At 37.0% G+C, this 19,528-nt stretch overlaps 1 protein-coding gene across 1 annotated transcript; it reads left to right on the forward strand.

The window, feature by feature from the left end:
* The first annotated feature begins 1,153 nt into the window (after positions 1-1,153).
* ikbke (inhibitor of nuclear factor kappa B kinase subunit epsilon) lies at positions 1,154-18,949 on the forward strand. The gene is made up of 22 exons (XM_065241426.2): positions 1,154-1,513; positions 1,596-1,670; positions 2,668-2,789; positions 2,903-3,040; positions 4,203-4,338; positions 4,458-4,639; positions 4,848-5,008; positions 5,115-5,225; positions 5,372-5,551; positions 7,570-7,766; positions 7,862-7,920; positions 8,011-8,102; positions 8,235-8,336; positions 8,523-8,580; positions 8,648-8,763; positions 9,693-9,769; positions 12,436-12,475; positions 12,560-12,661; positions 15,231-15,327; positions 16,626-16,717; positions 16,787-16,858; positions 16,939-18,949. The coding sequence occupies exons 3-22, from the start codon at positions 2,676-2,678 to the stop codon at positions 17,000-17,002; spliced, it is 2,190 nt and encodes a 729-aa protein (XP_065097498.1). The 5' UTR covers positions 1,154-1,513; positions 1,596-1,670; positions 2,668-2,675; the 3' UTR covers positions 17,003-18,949.
* Positions 18,950-19,528: the final 579 nt, after the last annotated feature.

The raw sequence follows: 19,528 nt of genomic DNA on the forward strand, positions 1-19,528 counted from the left end.
AAAAGTTTTTGGATTGACCCAAATATTCTTATATATAATGTGTCAATGAACCACAAGCTGACCTCAGCTCAGCACCACCTACAGACCCTATAAAATGTTATAACTTTTAAATATGTTATACTAACATTATTACATTTCTCTCTTTCGATTTCTTGGACCATGCTAAGTGGTAGCCTACTGTATGTTGTCTGAGGTTCCTTGGTCAGCGTTGGGAGTTGGCCATTTTAAAATGTTTTACCACAATGCAGTAGTTTAAACATATTATTATTATGAAACTTGGTCCATGCTTTGAAGCTACATGCAGAGATTGAAAATCTCTGATCTCTTGAACAACAGTAGCTATCACTTTAACAATTTATTCACAGCATCTGTTTTTTCTAAGTTTGTAAATCAGGAACTATGTTAAACAGGAAAATTATGTTGCGCAGTTAAAATGTAGTCTAATTTTTCCTTTAGTCTTATTGAAAGTTTGATAGTACAGGTCTTATGGGTATACATTAGATTTCAACATCATTCTGTAATCACATGTAAAGAAAGAAGCAGTTGAGACCGTTCATATATATACAAAAAAACATAATGAGTGTTTAAACAAACATTTGTGCAGCTATCTATCAAGAATGTAAATTCTGTCTGATTCATAAACATTATATATGCTGGTGTTTCAATAGAAGCTAGGGGAATACCCAATGTAGGCCCCATTTCAAGTCTATTTCCTCATTCTTCAATTATAGTTCACAGGACACAAAAAATAGTGAGATAATAAATACGTTTTTTATTTTTTGTTAAAATATGTTTAATAATATGTTATCATGTTTTTATTGTATTAGCTGTTTTAGTTATGAAGGCTTAAATTAAAAAAAACTGAAAGGTATGGATTTTTAATACGCTTGGTAGGCTCACATGGTTTTCTGTTTTTCCTATAGGCTACAAACTTAACAATATGCTTTTTTGCAGCATCAATGATTTGCGAAAATATGTAAATGTAAGCAAAAAGCTGATTTTTATATCATTGTGTTTATCACGTCACAATTATCACACAGAAATACACACATATTATGAAACTTTAAAGTTTTGTCTAAAACAGCCTGAAACAACCTTGCAGCCGTTTAAAATTAGCGCCCTCTAGAGGTCGACAAAAATACTTTTATTCGCTCGTCACATTAAATACTTTGTCGTAAATTAAGTTGTGATTTGCGATCTAAAATAAAATATCACCGATCATCATTATAATCTTTGGTATTATAAATTATATTTTCAAGTTCCAAGGTCTAAACATATGAGGAAATCCTCCTTATGCAGAAAAACACTTCAAACTAGTGAACCAGGAAGTTCCTGACAGAATGAAAGGAAAGTTGCAGCTGAATTTCCGTCTTGTCGTTTAATCGTTTTTCTGCTGAATGTTGTATGTAGTTTGTTTCGATAAACTAAACTGTATGCTAAAATGTCGGCGTCTGACACACAAATGTTTTGTGTGTTTTAGTTGTTGTCATGTATTCAGAGAGTGTATTATAAGGTATATCTTTATACTGATAGAGATGATCAATGTGCTCGACAGGTTATTTTCTCACATATATGTATTTACATTGTACCTGCAGGTCTTATATGAAGGACATGGACTTTATTTGACAGCTGTGTTGTCGGTTGGATGTAAGCTGTTCAGAAATACACTGGTATGTCACTTTTATTATACACAAACGTTAGGGACACGTTTAACTTATTGTTTATTATACTTCACACTTATTCTTGCATTTGACTTAGTAGTTTATTTTTATTTCTGTCATGATGTCAATTAATGTACATGTAACAAATGCTGCTAATTACTAATACTTTATTAAAATCTTGTTAATGTTAGTCAATGCACTGTAAACTAACATGAACAAACAATTAAAAGCTTTATTTATATTAATTAACATTAACAGAGATGAATAAATACTGTAACAAATGTTTATGGTTTGTTCATGTTAAGTAATACATTAACTAATGTTAACTAATTAACCTTATTGTAAAGTGTTACCACTGTATACTACAATTTAGTATAGTTTACTATATGAAACACTAAAGTACAATATAGTATTGTAAGTAAAGTATTCATGTGGAAACCCTAAAATAAATGTATTTTATTGCACCGGATAACATTAAAACTGTGTCCACATTTAAAATAAATTGGCAACGGTAAACCTTTTTACTCGGGTTTAAAGTAATTGCACGAATGATCATAAAATTAAGTTTGTGAAAACAAAAGTGTTTAGTGCTATTACAGTGGCAATAGTTTTATACTTTGCTATTCATTATAATTAAATTACTCATGTTGTTACAAACTTGTATAAATTTCTTTTTTCTGATAAACACGAAGGAAGATAATTTGAGAAATGTTTGTAACCAAACCAATCATGTGCCCCATTCACTTTCATAGTAGGAAAAGACAATATTATGAAAATCAGTGGGACTCATGAACGATTTGGTTACAAACATTCCTCACAATTTCTTCCTCTGTGTTTATCATCTCCGTGTTTATACAGGTTTGTGACAACATGAGGGTGAGTAAATGATGACAACATAATTTTTGGGTGAACTTTCCCTTTAATTATAACTTGATGAGCAGATTTTATAAATAAAATGTAGGAAAAATTATGTTCAGATTCAAATGTTTTTCGGTCTCATACATAGACCCGATAATGTCATCACCCTCCGCCAGTACGATGACAGCGAGTACAGTAAATCACCTCTGGTCCCTGAATGATGTTCTGGGTCAGGGGGCAACAGCAAGCGTCTACAAAGCACGAAACAAGGTATCAGTATCACACTTTAGCCATTACCATTCGTAGTCACTGAAGCCGTTTTAGATTCTGTACATAAAGTGACCTGAATTTTAAGATGAAATGACGTTGATCCCATCCTTTAGAAAACAGGTGAGCTGGTAGCAGTAAAGGTCTTCAATCTGGTGAGCTACAACAGACCGTATGAAGTTCAGATGAGGGAGTTTGATGTGCTGCAGAAGCTCAATCACGTCAACATTGTTAAACTTTTTGCTGTGGAGGAGGTACGTATCTGATGTGGTTTGGCATGCTTATCGAGATTTTCCATCACTAGTACCGCTGACATTTTCAAGCTTTGTCTCTCTCTGTGTCGAGGTCATTTGTAACCGATCTTTGTGCTAGATTAAAAGTCAACTCAACACTATGCGTACCGAGTATGTATGACCCCCAAAGTCAATAGACTTGAATTGTGTAATCATTCTGTACTGTACCAAGGTGCGGTACCCTTGCAGAGGTGGTCTCTGGGACGGTTCAGTTTGGTTCGGGGGCATGGCGCTGAAGTTGAGGGAGGATATAAACAGTTGTGTAATTGAGGTCAAGCTTCAGATCAGATCACACTATTGCGCCCAACCTCCCAACTAGGGCTGCTCGATTATGGGTAAAATCAGAAATAAAAATTTTGGTAAAAATTAAATCACGATTATTCAGTGACATTGAAAACATGCATTTATTAAACTTTTTATCTAGTAAGTGCTACAATAGGCTACACGTGTCAAAGCAGTGAAGTGCCTTACAAACACATCGGTCCAACAGCATGCTATTTATATTTAATTCACACAATAATTGTTTTACCTTTTTTTTTTATAGTTTGAATAAAAAATTGAAATTGAAAATCAAAAACAATTAATAGGCTTTATGCCCAGCTGCACTACTTTCTGAACTTCAGCCAGCTCCTTGTTTCCTGTCTTCCATTATTGGACAAACTGATTAATCCAGGTGTGCCTGACCTCAGTAGTCATAAACAAACTGATTAATCCAGGTGTGCCTGACCTCAGTAGTCACAACAACAATAATCAGACACACCTGGATTAATCAGTTTGTCCAATAATGGCAGACAGGAAACAAGGAGCTGGCTGAAGTTCAGGAAGTAGTGCAGCTGGGCATAAAGCCTATTGCACTACCCCCAACCACACTGAACCGTACCAGGGTACGGTAAGCATACCGCACCTGCAAATGATGCGGTGTTACCACACTAGTCAAGCGAACCACATTTTTCAGGGTTAAGTCTATACGGTTCGGTTGTGAGACCAGCGTGGAACTGGGGAGGGGGGACATTCCAACTCGGGTACGGTTCAGTAAAACGTCAGTATGCCCTAAAGAAATAATCAATGTTATGTTCAATGAATCCAGAAACTGGAAACTAAAATTTCCTCTTGTGTCTGTCAGATGCATATGAACCCGAAGCATAAGGTTCTTGTGATGGAGTACTGCTCAGGTGGCAGCCTGCTAAACCTGCTGGAGGAGCCCGAAAACGCTTTTGGACTTCCTGAGTCCGAGTTTCTCATTGTATTGCAGTGTGTGGGTAAGAGTTCGAATATTACAACATCTAAACACTATCATCCAAAAAACCAGTTGTGTGTGTTAGACATCCCTCATCTTAACAACAGCGTCTGTGCTTTTCTTAACTTTGAACATATACAGTCCAAGGGATGAACCACTTGCGGGCGAATGGGGTGGTCCACAGGGACATCAAACCTGGCAATATTATGAGGCAGGTGGGTGAAGATGGACGCTCGGTGTACAAGCTCACAGACTTTGGTGCGGCCCGTGAGTTGGAGGATGATGAGAAGTTTATGTCTATATATGGCACAGAGGAATACCTGGTAAGATGTTGTTAATGTTTTTATCTGTTTTTCTTACTTGGCATATCAGTAGATACCTTCATCACACATTAAAGACCTTCATATCTAGAAATCAGTGAATTTCGCTTAGTTTCTTATCAAAAATGTAACCGTGTTTTGTTGTGGTTTCTTTGAAGAAGCATTTGTATGTGAGATGATAACTCTTTTGAACTGTGCATCCTTTGTTTAGCACCCTGACATGTATGAACGTGTAGTGATGAGGGAACCCCACCAGAAAGCTTATGGCGTTTCTGTGGATCTTTGGAGCATTGGTGTCACCTTTTATCATGCTGCGAGTGGCAGCCTTCCCTTTTTACCGTTCGGAGGCCCAAGGAAAAACAAGAAAACTATGTGAGATCAAACTTTCATAAAACTGAGCATAGTTTTTAATAACCTACCCTTTCCCAGATCTTCTGTGGTTTAATGCTTGTGTTTTAAGTATTGATGTGTTTTGCAGGTACAAGATCACAACAGAAAAGCCTGAGGGAGCCATAGCAGGTGTACAGAAAGTAGCGGACGGCCCTATTGAATGGAGCTACCATCTGCCACATTGCTGCCAGCTCTCAGAGTGAGCGAGATTCAGACCTTGTCTTTTAAACTTGAGAAATGATTGATAGTAATTTGTATTTTCTAAGAAAGCTAGTAAACTTAAGTTTCCTAAAGTTTAGCATTATGTGCATGCATGTACACATAGTGAAAGTCTTGATCTCACAGAGGTTTGAAGACCCAGATGGCCCCAGTGTTGGCCAGCATACTGGAGGCCGATCAAGAGAAGTGCTGGGGCTTCGTCCAGTTCTTCGCGGCCACCACTGACATCCTGAACCGCATCACGGTCCATATTTTCTCTCTCCAGCAAGCCACAGCACACAGCATCTACATCCATTTTCACAACACGTGCGTCTGCTTTTATTCTTTTACACACATCTGTTACATTTGTATGGTTTGCTTAATATGCACTGCAGGTTGCTTTGGATAAATCTGCCAAATGCATGAGGGTCAGTGACAAAAACGGTTTGGCAAGATGAGAAATTCAAAAATCTTTTTAAAAAACTTGTTTTAAAAGCACGCATCAGGTTATTTCAATGCACACAGTGTATTTATGTTAATTTTATGCAATAAAAAATTACATTTGCACCATTTTTATGAAAGTTAGGACTGAATGGGCCTGAAAATGTCAAATGGTGTAAGACGCCAATTGTGCCAAAGAATGAGAAATATTCAATATTTTATCCACATTGATGGCATGTGAGCGTAATTATCAAAAAAAAAAAGAAGCATTTAAAAATATAATTTTATTAGTTATTTCTAAATGTAAATTTTAATGCATTTTTGTAATATTTGTCAATTTGACAAATTATGTAAAAATGTATGTAAGAAAATGTATCATATTACACTAAACTAGATTATTTTATGAATATATTTATATTTTCATTTAAAAAAATACTAGTTACACCAATTGACACAGACCGGTTACACCACATTGACATTTTTGCAATTATCCCCCAAATATTCTTTCAAAATGAAATAAAAACAGACATTTTTGAGTTTGGTCCTCAAAAAGAGGATATTGCCGTGATCAGCAAATTTTAATACTGGGCAAAGATTAATCGCGATTAATTGCATACAAAATAAAAGTGATTTTTAGCATAATATATGCTGTGTGTAATAATTATGTATCTATAAATACAAACACATTCATGCACGTATTAAAGAAACATTTACATGTGTATGTATATATATATATATATATATATATATATATATATATATATATATATATATATATATATATATATATATATATATATATATATATATGTATGTATTTATATTTTTTATATGATATTTAAATTAAAAAAATTGATATATAAATGAAAAAAATTCTGAAATGAATATATGTATTTGTGTGTGGTTTAAGGTATAGCGGAAGATTTTCCCGAATTATTTAAAAGAACCGCCCCTCGATATTTTTAAAAAAATGTTCCCGAGAGGGAACGCCTGTTAAACGCGTGCACGAGACAGAGAGCGAGCGTGCAGGATGTCAGTTCTTCTCTTCGCTGCTCTGTTTACAAGTTTCTGTCGGCATGTTTACCGTGTCTGTGCGGTTCGTGACTTGTGCCAGGGCTAGCATCGCAAATCATAGCTTACATCAACTTTTACCAGCAGTGATTTTAAATGGATTTCTCCAAATAGCATGACAAAATGTACCTTTCCAGTAGAAAATTTGCTTGGGAAGCCCAACCTGTCCTTTTAGCTCACGGCAGCGTATGAAATAGTCTCCCATAAACATCTGGTCTTGTTTCTTTATTTATAGTCCTTTCTCTTCTTGTCATACAATTCGTAGACACTTTTTCTCTTTCGACCCTCAGACATTTTGAAAAAAACACAGTGAGAACGCGACCTTCAATGAATGGTTGAAACCGTAGCACAACACACATACACGTGAAAGTGCGCATGTGCAGAAAGCGAACGTAGAGGCGAGCACGTGCGACGGTTATACGTCAACATATAATCAGAATGATTGACATCTGGGATGACCAATAACAGTGGTGATCCACCCGGAAAACGAAAATCTTCCGCTATACCTTTAAGTATACATAAAAATTACACACGGTACACACACATATATTATGCAAAATCACCTTTATTTTGTATGCGATTAATCGCAATTAATCTTTGCCCAGCTCTAGAAATTTATTTTGAAATTTAACCCTTTTACATTTAATCAAACCATACAGACACAAAATTATTAACGTCACATCATTGACACATAAATATGTTTTGGATAATCCATAAATATATATTTTTTTTGTCTATCTATTATAGCTGTTTTTAAGAAACATTACCTTGAAGCCGTTTTGTTTATTTACAGGAAACCCTTTGTGTTTTTTTTTGTTTTTTTTGTTATATAGAGTCTCTATCTTTTTTGAGGACGTTCAGGCCCAGACTGGGATTGAACCTGCGGTTCAGCAGTATCTGTATCAGGGTCATCCTCTTATATTGGAGCCAAGCATGAAAGTAGTCAACCTCCCTCCCACCAGTCCAGATCGACCTATTATTCTGATCAGCCGACGGCCAGAAAAACTAGTTGGACTCCCATACAGAGAGCGTAAGGACCCCAAAATCTATTTTAATTAGTCAGTCAATGCCACAGAGGAAGTTTGTCAGTTTTATTTTCACCTTTTGCTTTCATATGTTCTCTAGCTGAAGCCCTAGTTATGCCCGCCAAGTTTGATGTCATGACAGATTACACTTTCACAAAGGTAGGTCGTCCCAGTCTTTATAGATCATTTGTGCTTCTCTTGTGTAAAATAGTGTGTGACTCTTTGATGTATCTTTTGTTCCTCTTAAAGGCCATTGTTAGGGTCATCCATCATTACCTGCGAATAGCTCGATCTATGCAGAAGTACAGAGAGTTGATCCTGCAGGGATTATATAGCTACATGTGAGTGCTTACAACATCATTGTTCTATTATATTATATGTGTCCAAATATATGCCATGAACCTCCAGGTTATTGAAGATATTGTATTTCGAGGAGGTCGCTCATATAATAATATTCCTACTTGATTCTGTAGTGAAACCACGGGCTTGGAAACCAGTAATGTAGCACACAGGATTGCCATGGTGAATATGAAGCTCCTGTCCTGCGTCGGCACAGAGGAAAACCTCCATAAATTGTAAGTAGGTATTTGTTTTGGAGACACTGCATAATGCAATATTACTAGACGTTGGTTCTGAGTTTGATCTGTTGTATTTTTGTGTACTAAAATATATCATTCAACTAATGCCACTGTACTAGAGTAGCTACATTCTTCTGTAGTATGCAAATTAGCCTGACTGGCTTCTTTATTATTCTTAACCAGCACTCACAAGTTTGCACATGAGTTTCCAGACTTGACAGACAAGAAGAAGCTGACCCTGGTAAGAGCTGAGACTTTAATAAAGTTAATAAAGAAGATGTGTGTCTGATATTCAGTGCTGTGTGCAGATTGAAGAGGACCTGCAGAGGATGTACGGCAGTGGAATTAAAGAGTTTCAGACTCAGTTACAACATCTGCATGTCATGCTGTCTAAACATTCAGAGACACTGGCTCAAGACAAGAGGTAACATAAGGTTTTAGGATCAGCTGATGATAGTCTTATCGTTCATCACATTTACAAGTTAACAATATGCAAAAGGTACACACCCCAAAGTAAACGATGACGAAAGTTATCATTTCCAACGTAAATCTCTTTCCTTGGACTACAACAAACACACGGATTGTAGGCAACAGTTTACGTCCTGGGATCGGTGATGTTGTAAAGATCGACATTATCATAATTCCTCCCTCTTCGAACTCAGCCTGTAAGTTAACTCTTGTTAGAATTGCATTTTGACTGAATCTTTCAAACATTTTAAGAGCATTACATTTCCACCTGATGTCAGAAGTATTCAGGCCACGCTTTGGATTAAAGCGTCAGATAAATGAATAAATGTAAATGTTATAAATGTTCTGAAACAATACGTGTATCAGGGCTCCAGACTAACTTTTTCACTAGGAGCACAGTGGCCCCCAACTGAAAATTTTAGGGGCACAACCAGAAAATTTAGGGGTACACACCATAAATCAACATGCTAACCAAATATTCACATTTCTTCTACTAATTTCCACTGTATTGGTAATAAATACTTTGATGATAGATGCAGAAAGTACAATGTGCTGTTTCAAATTCAGTGTCGCATCACAAAAAAAGGTCAAATTTACTGGTCGCACATGTGCGACTGGATGTAAAATTCAGTGGCACACTCTCAAATTTTGGTGGCAAAATGCCACCATCTGGTGGCAGTCTGGAGGCACTGTGTATATATATTCATATTAGTTTGAATATTGCACAACACATTATGTTGTGTTTATATAAGTAAACAGATTTAAGTAAGGTCTGAATTATATCACAGATGTTAACGTTTTTTTGTAAATGATACTGTATGGAAACCAATGCCCGATGAGGTTATGTACTTTTTACACGTTACCATTCTGTCTTCTTTAATGCAGCATCCAGAAGTTGGAGGTTCTGTTGGGGAAAATTACTGCAGTTCACCAGCAGTACTGCAGAGACAGAGCGACAGGAAGTGAGTGCACGGTTGTTTCCCTTTCATACTAACTCAACACAAACACTCTCTTCTTGACTGACAGGTCTTATAGATTAGACACTGCATGGGGGATTTGGCTATGGGGTGTCAAAAGCTGTTTGTGCATATAGAAGATCCATAAAAGTCACAAAGTTTAAAGTCTCAAACCCAAAGAGATATTCTTTCTAAAAGTGAAGGCTCAACCATGCCTTTCTAAAATGCCTCATTTAAACACGCCCCCACATATCTTCGTCGGAATATACGCTAAGATAGAAGGCATAACTTTTATTCATGCCGGTATTGTTGCCGCTGCCGCCATGTCGTTTAGACGCTGTGCTTTGTTAGCTGATTTTACAAATATTGTAAGGGCACTGATCTAAATGACTGGATTGCGCATAGAACGTTTAACGTAACAGCATGAGATCGGCATTTGGCAGTGGTTTTTCCAACCGGCAGAGGGCGTCATTGACTTACATTCAAAATCATGATCTAAATTTACCCGGTTTACATCGTATCAGTCACACAAAACAATGTACGTAAATTAATTGTTAAAGGGATAGTTCGGCCAAAAATGATATTAAACCCAGGATTTACTCACCCCCAAGCTGTCCGAGTTGCATATGTCTATCGTTTTTCAGACAAACACATTTTCGGATATTTTAGAAAATGTTTTAGATCTTTCGGTTGATTAAATGTAATGTTACGGGGTCCAGCCATAGTCCACGACCTTCAAGTCCAAAAAAAGTGCGTCCATCCTTCACAATATAAATCCAAATGGCTCCAGGATAATAAACAAAGGTCTTCTGAGGGTAATCCGCGCGGTGTTGTTGTAGAAATATCCATATTTAAAACTTTATTACTGTAAAAAACTACCTTCTGGTAGCGCCTCCATCTTAGACTCCTCTGTATTCAGGAGAGAGTATTAGCGTAGTGTACGCACTTTTCTTTGTGACGTATGACACATTCGGAGGGCGGGGGCACAGAGCAGCGGCAGAGTAGCCTCCGTAGGCTGCGTAAGCTCTCATCCTGAATGCGGACGGGACTAAGATGGCAGCACTACCAGAAGGTAGTTATTTTCGTTAATAAAGTTTTAAATATGGATATTTCTACAACAACACTGTGCGGATTACCCTCAGAAGACCTTTGTTTATCATCCTGGAGCCGTTTGGATTTAATTTGTGAAGGATGGACACACTTTTTTTGGACTTGAAGGTCGTGGACCCCGTAACATTACATTTAATCAACTGAAAGATCTAAAACATTTTCTAAAATATCCGAAAATTTGTTTGACTGAAAAACGATGGACATATGCAACTCGGACAGCTTGAGGGTGAGTAAATCATGGGTTTAATATCATTTTTGGCCGAACTATCCCTTTAATTCTGGTGTTATTTGCAATGTTTATGTTTTAATCAGGCAGGATAATTGATTTATAAAAAAAACTTTAAGGTGAGTGTGTCTGCTGCATTCTGTTAATGACACGGGTATAAATAAAGTTTTTTGACATTCAGCTACACGGTCAGTGCTATTTCTCTGAATACGTTTAGGTAACTTGTAAGTTTAGATAACATAATTACAAAACCAGCAAATTATTGCATGCACATACGGTACAAAGCATGATTATTTATTTAGATTTCAGAATGAGCACGTTTGTCATTAACATTAAATATGCTGCGGTCTGTCCGCTGATCTGATAATGAAGATGAATGTATAGTAATTTACTGTTTAAAAAGCATAATGTACAACATTCAGTTAATAACTATGTACATGATTAGGATGTTTGTGTTGTAATAATGTACAGGGAGACTTCAGATATATAAACAGACACTAGTAAAGTGATTTTATCAAGAAAAGTGGTTTTATCATTAAAATCTGATAACGTCCATTGATTTACCGTAATAGAATGTTTGGGCATATCAAACATGGCGGCGCGGTGGCTTCACAATTGTGGTGTCATGCACAATCCAGTCATTTATATAGATCAGTGGGTAAGGGGCGTAACATTTTCGTCCCACGCTTGAGGTATTCGGCCAATAACAACACACTGAATAGGTGGCCAGTCAGAGCACACTGCGCTTTTCAGAACGATGAGCTTTGTAAAATGAACGTGTTTCAGAAAGGCAGGGCATAGTGTAGCCAAAATAATGTACGTTATGTAGAAAATAATAATACAAAAATATTATTTAAAAATGATTTACCTTAAACCACGTAAAAACATTGCATTACACCAAATACACAAAATAAAGTTCTTTATAGCAGTGTCGTCATATGACTCCTTTAAACACAAGGTGAATGTTCTTCTTGAACATCTTGTGGTTCATGGAACTGAAGTGCTTACAAGTCACTGCACTTTAGAGTTTTCAGATTAGGGTTAGTGTCTCATTTCTGGAAGCTGGATGTAGAGTTTGGTGAGTGGATCCAGTAGTGAGGTCAACTGTGTTTGTTATTCCTCTTATGAGGAGGGGAGACACTGCTGTCTGTCTTATCTGACAGTATGGACCATTCCAGACAAGCAAGCGCAGAAAAAGAAAAATCTAATCTCCTTTTTGCCTGCCTGCATTGATAATGTGGAGTCTGGGCAGTCGGCTAAAATAGACTGTATCGCGAAGATTAAAATTTGAAAACATTTCTCAAGCTGATGCCAATTCTTTTGCTTTCTGTTCCAGAGCTCAGCTATAATGACGAACAAATCCACAAGTTTGAAAAGTGAGTATTCAACACCTGCAGGATCTCGGATCAGTGTGTGTCTATACCGGTAAATCATCTGAGAAATGCACATCTTTTGTCCAGGCTCAATTTGGCATCTTATATAAAGAAAGTGAAGGCGTTGTTCAAGGACGACTGTGTGCAGAAATATCAGGATGTTCTCGTAGCTGCCGGAAGCTGCAACAGGTGAGACGTACAGTAGAGTTCAAGTGGACTAAGAATAGACCATACAGTCACTGATGATTTATAGCAGCATGACTTTAGTTGACGTGGATTCTTTTCATCCAAAGTGGCTTTTACCAGCAGACACACAAGTGCAGAATGATAAAAGACAATAAATGTCATCTTAGATGTCCAGCTCCTGGGTCTTCATCATCAGAGTGAACACAGGACACATTTTTGCTTTTGACAGGATGAATGGAATGTGACCTCTTGGCACACCATGTCAAAGCACAACATTATCAATTCTCAAAAAAATTATATTTGTTAATAGGGCTGCACAATATATAGTTTCAGTCTCGACATCGCAATGCATGGATCTGCAATAGTCACATCTGCATTTATTTTCAAAAGCATTTGTATGCCTTTGCCAATTTTTAGACTGTATGAGAACAGTTTCAAATGGCAGAGAAGAATCACAAATTAGTGAGCTATAGACAGTTTCATCTGACGCACGTGACGCGATATGCATCTGTTCCGAACTTTACATCCGGTTTCAGTTTTTCAATGGTCTGATTATTTGCTAAACTGAACTCTTGAACAAATACCTCGTCGAAATAGCTAATGTTTTGGTTTCCTATGTAATCTACGTGTTGTTCTTTTTTGCTTGTTATATAAATAAACTATGTTTAAAGTACTTATTGCTGTTATTTATTCTTAGCGGAGTTTACCGGAAGTTACGTGTTGACCACGAAAGCTGCTTGTTTATGTTGTTACTGCTGAAACCATCTATACAAGATATGCAAGGCAGAAGTTAAAGTCGAAATAAAATTGAAAAGCAAAACTCGTCATTTGTTTTAGAATTATGTGGTATTTTTTTTACAAGCGACTTATCTGTGAGCTCCTTGAAAAGATCTCTCCTTATGCTGGGGACACACCAAAATATTTTTTTCCATCTTATAATATTTTCAAAATGTGATAGACCACAAACAGTCTCGACTGTGAACACAGGAAATCTCGCAAAATTTTGCGAGACTTCAGAATAAGCATGGCGGACGACACGCAGGAAGAAATTTCAATGATAGTGTTTGTAATGATTTGCATAGAAAATTCAAGGGAAAAAAGAAAATGGTTTGGGTGAAGTTGGGGAGACAGCGGTAACATGGTCTGTACAAGTTCACTTTGCATCAACTTCACTTTGTGCTGCGCCATGACTCCTTCCGTCTTCCATCATCTCGCTGTCTGATTGGACACGGGTTTCGTTTCACGTGATAATCTCAAGAGCATGCGCATGTTTGTCCTCGGGGTTTCCCCACACATCAGGATTTCTGATCGTAAATATTAAACATGTTTAATATTTGCGATTTGGGCCGCTCCGATGTTCTTCCGATCAGGTTCGGACACTCTTAACACACCTCACACCAAGGGAAAATCTGATAAGATCATCTGTAAAATCATCAAGATAATCGGGACGGGGCTAGGATTTTCAGAAACGGCCCGACTATCTTTTGGTGTGTACCCGGCATGACTTCCGGTAATATGGTATATGGCAGGTGGGCGGAGTCCAGGAAAAGATTGCAGCAATTAGAACAGATGTGTTAAAAACAACACATTAGTGTTGATTCTGGGACAACACACAACACAGAAGCGGACTCCGACATAATATTAGTTCACGTCAATGTAAACTTTTCATTACTCCTTCTCACGTTTAACAGAGAGACTCGCCCACCATCTCGACAGACTGCCCCCTCACGGTATTCTGGACAGAAGCGGTCGAATGTGGACAAAAAGGACGGATTTAAATATCAGGTGTAAACGTGATGTGTCTCTCTCGTTCACTTGTGATCCGATCGATAAAAACACATCTTAATACCAAGTGTAAACAGCCGTGTTATTATTGAAACAACACATTTTGTGTTACTTTTAACATAACATGTGTTTTATTTTAACACAAATCAACACAAAATGACACATAATGTGTTAAAATGACACATAATGTGTTAAAAGCTTAACGCACAAAGATGTGTAAATCCTTTCTAAGAGTGGCGCAATTAGCAACATGACCCAACTTCAAATGATCCAATCAGTTCTTGATGGACGAACTGAAGTCCAGCCCTACCTTTATTTATTTCAGAAGCCCTTCACTCCGATATACGTCACCATAAGGAAAATAAGACAATCGCTACTTCCGTTTCATGGCTACTTTAATTCCTCTCAGACAGAGTTTTTCAAGTCATACAGTATTTCTCTTATAACAATAGACAATAGAAAAAAACACACCCAGTTTGTGCCAAAGGTAATACTCTATAAACTCAATGTTTTGGTGCTGCCAATTCTGGGATGAGAAGATTTAAAAACCAAGCATTTTGCATAACGAATTTCACTGTCAAAAAAGCTTCCTGTACTTTATCTTGGTAGGATATTACTTAAGCTAACCAGCTTTATTATTTATAGCTCACAATCCCACACTGAACACTCAGATGAAGGATAAACCTCCTACACCAAGGCCATTCTGCTTTTTCTTATGACTTGCATATCACTGCAGCAAAAACAAAACAGCAGTATGTATTTAACAATGTGAGCGATGTTTCTGCAGAGTGCTGCAAGAGATCCAATCAAGTCTGGAGCATTTTAGTGGTATCCTACGACAGCGGATGGGAGATCTGCACATGTGTGAAGCCCAGCAGAACAAGGTCACCCATCTGACTTCCTCAAAAAACACAAATACATGTTGTCTCATTTACTTTCTTTGTTCTCTTACTGTTGTATGACAGCACAAACATTTGTTGTATTAGTTACCCATAAACAGGCCCATATGGGATCTGAAGCAGAACTGCATACAAAAAAAGTTCCTGGTATTTACAAAGTTCAACACCTCCTCTTCAGTGTTACATTACATTTACACTTAGGCATTAGGCATATACTTTTCAATACAGGAGTTGAGATCGAACATATGACCTTTGTCGAGCTAGCGCTCATTCGCCAGCCGCTCTTTAACTCTTTCGCCGTCAGCCTTTTTTTGAATAGTTCCCCGCCAGCATTTTTTTGTAGTTTTCACAAAAGTTTCACAAAATGCATTCCAGAAAAAATTTATTCTAAAAATATATAAACATACAAATATATCAAATGAAAGAACAGACCCTCTGCTTTCAAACAAACGAAACAAACAAACAAAACGGGAAAGTTTCTCTGCTAACTCTTAAATATGGATATTTTCTTTAAAAAAAAATTTTTTAGCAAAAAGCTGAAATAATTGCATTTTTGTGAAGGAATTTAGTTAGAGATCAGATTCAGAATGATTATCAAAACATACACAGAGTTTAAAATTAGTAAAAAAATTATTTTGCTTCAATTTTTTTATAAATTGGGTAAATCTAGTGGATAATCGCAGTATTACAGATTTACATAAAACCTCATGTTTTCTCTTAATTAACGAGATAACTTGTCAATGGCGGGGAAAGAGTTAATTGAGGCAACAAGTTTTTGTTGTTTGCACCATAATACTTAATTCTGTGTAACTGGAACCCGTTGTACACAAACGTGGGAATTACATTGCTCTTCATGTTTAAAGAAAAATATTTGGTTATTATATTTATTGGTTCTTCATAACCCCAAAATAGCTGGTAGAAAAAAAAAAAAAAAACCAAAGTCACGTCACCCCGTGCCATTTTAGACAAACAAGAGTTGTCAATTCCCAGAGGAGAGGTTGGCATTTAGCTATTTTTACTGGAAGGCGGGACTACAGTGGCCATTCTGACCATTGCGATTTCCCCATTCATACTGTATCAATACCAGTGATGCATCTTGTTAATATTAAATATCTTGGACCAAAGTCTGTAGACAAGGTTCTGCCCATTATTACATTAAGTAGTTCTGTTAGCCCTGTTGGTATTGGAAAAGGCAAAAATTGTAAAAATGTAAATGATAAGATTAATGCATATGCCCGATGCCTGGAATTTTACAATCATGCCCCTGATCATTTTCTTGGCAGGTTCTGGATAGTGCTGTGCTTAAAGCTCTTCACCAGCCAGTAGGAGCTGAGGGCATCGAAGGATCAAAAAAAGAGGACCACATGATTCTCAGGTACATTACTGTGACAAAGAGGTAAATAGTATGAATGATTTCTTAATGAATGAGACATTTGGTTTTCAGAATGAACAGATTGAAAGACGAGATGGAGGCTGTGGCACGAGAGCTACAGAATAACAACAATATCATAGAAAGGTATGCGTTCTTACTGTTGTACTCTTTATATTCCCTTTGAATACCCTTTCAAAATTTAACAAAGTATTCTGTCTTTTAAGACTTGGGGTGAATACCCCGAAACTGCCAGTGGAGAAACAAATACCTCAACCTAACCAGATGTGAAGATCTAAAAAAAAAACACCACAATAAAAGGGAAAACAGAAAGAGAAACTGAAACAATTAATAGAGCACAAAAAGATATCCCAAAACAAAACTCTGTTTACACTTAACATACTTTTGTCTATGTTTATAGCCAATACATTTAAATGTTTTTTTTATTTTTTATTATATAACAGTGAACCAAAATCAAAACTGTACAGACCCGGGGTTCACATGGATCTAGAAAAATGGGTGGGAGTGTTAGCTGCCAGCGCACTTCTTTAAGGGACACTCCACTTTAAAAAAAAATATATTCAAAATATGCTCATATGCTCCCCTAAAGTTAAACACATTTGATTCTTACGGTTTTGGAATCCATTCAGCTGATCTACGGGTCTGGCACTATTACTTTTAGCATAGCTTAGCACAATAGTTCCTAGCCATACCTGCCTAGAAAATCGCAGTTTTTAATTTTAATTTCTAGTTTGCCGCTTGAACATTTTGAGTTTAGTCGCTTCATTCGCACGGGAAATTCTAGTCATCGAGACATGTAAATTTGCATCATGGGAGGGGCATCTGCGACTCCGCTCGCATTCTGTAATCACGTCACTACTAAAGCAAGCTGGTGATTGGTTAATGCGGTGCGTTTTTCCGCCAAAGCAAAATTTTTTCAACTTGCGCGTTTGCCGCGGCATTGCTCAGTTTGTGCCATTCCCGCAAACTAGACGCGCGAATGAGGCGGAATCGTGTCTAATGGGCCGCGCTAAACGCTCAAGTTTAAGTTTCAAGTTCAATTTATTTATATAGCACATTTAAAAACAACAACCAGGGCTGACCAAAGTGCTGAACAATATACAAGATAAAAAATACAGCACCAAAACAGCAACCAGGGCTGACCAAGGGGCTGGACAATATAGACAATAAAAAGAAAAACAGAAATAAAAGGCAATTCCATAGCAAGCGATCACATTGAGTTAAAAGCTAAGGAGAAAAAATAAGTTTTAAGAGAAGATTTAAAAACATTTAAAGATTGAGCCGTTCTAATGTAAATGGGAAGACTGTTCCAAAGCCTAGGCCTGGCAACCGCAAAAGATCTATCTCCTCTTTTCTTTAACCGTGCCCTAGGGGCAGACAAAAGGCCCTGATCACCAGACCTCAGGTTTCGTGTGGGATTATGAGGACAGAGTAGGTCAGACAAATACGTTGGTGCCAGATTGTGAATGGATTTAAAAACAAATACAAGAATTTTAAACTCAATTCTAAAATGCACCGGTAACCAATGCAATGATTTTAGGATGGGTGAAACATGATCAAACTTCTTTTGAGGAACTTTGCAGCAGCATTCTGTACTAATTTGCATCATTCGCGCCGTGAAACTTCCAGACACGTGTCAACGCATCTTCACATTGACATAAATTGAAATCACTCGTGCTTGACACCTATAGCGTGGCTGGTGTGAACGCAGCATTAGTACACGATGTATCTTCTGAAGAGTCAAGTTTTAAAAAATATCGAAACTCTTTGGTTATTTGTTTAGGCGCGATGCTAATGGTCTAATCAGATTCAATGGATTATGCTAAGCTATGCTAAAAGTGGTAGCGCCAGACCCGGAGATCAGCTGGATGGATTCCAAAACGGTAAGAATCAAATGTTTAACTATAGAAACTGGAAAATGAGCATATTTTCAAAAAAGTGATGTGTCCCTTTAAGGGAACAATTCACATTAGTGACACTATAACATGTAGTTAAAATTGTGATGCACAATAATACATTGCCGTTAAAAGCCAATAAGAAAACCTCAACAGTTCCAAAAAGTTTAATTTAAAGTTACGACAGATCAATACTCCTACCGCAGCAGTTCTACTGTGTGACCTAGAGATCCTTTTGCTTGGGTATTGATGGCTTGTGCATTCAGCCGACAATAATGTTGTAATTATTGCAGAGCCATGAAATAAAGGGATGTTAAATCTTCCCTGTGTGTAATTAATTCTGTTTTTAGGAGAGAAGGATACGGCAGCACAAAATGAATTAGTCTATTGATCGCAGGAGAGTAATGACACAACATTAAGCTCTGATGGAAATTTGATGTGGTCTGATGACATCAGATTACGTTGTCGATATCCATTTTTGTTTGTTTGACAGTGTTGAACATGGGTTCAATGTGAACAACACAAAGATCATCATAACAGGAGTCAACTGTCCTGTGTTACTTTAGTTTAACGTACGACCACTCTGCGGTGAAATATGTGTTGGATGAGCTCTGATGTCATGTTAAAATTTGAGTGACAGGGGATTTCCTCACTCTCAGGGGAACTTCTGTATCTGTGACATCACAGAGACCACTGTGGTTGTGTGTTTACATTTATGTGTCTGGATTTTTTTGCCATTTTGTTACATAATGTGTTAAATGCGTTTGTTTTTCACTTTCTATTGAGCGTTACTTGCCATACTTTGTAAGCCTTGAATATATTTTTACTTTTACTTTTTACATGTAATTGTAAATAATTATGTAAAATATTATTAATAACAGTAACTTATGTACTAACACAA

This window comes from Paramisgurnus dabryanus, chromosome 14 (genome assembly GCF_030506205.2).
Source record: "Paramisgurnus dabryanus chromosome 14, PD_genome_1.1, whole genome shotgun sequence".
Taxonomy (NCBI): Eukaryota; Metazoa; Chordata; class Actinopteri; order Cypriniformes; family Cobitidae; genus Paramisgurnus; species Paramisgurnus dabryanus.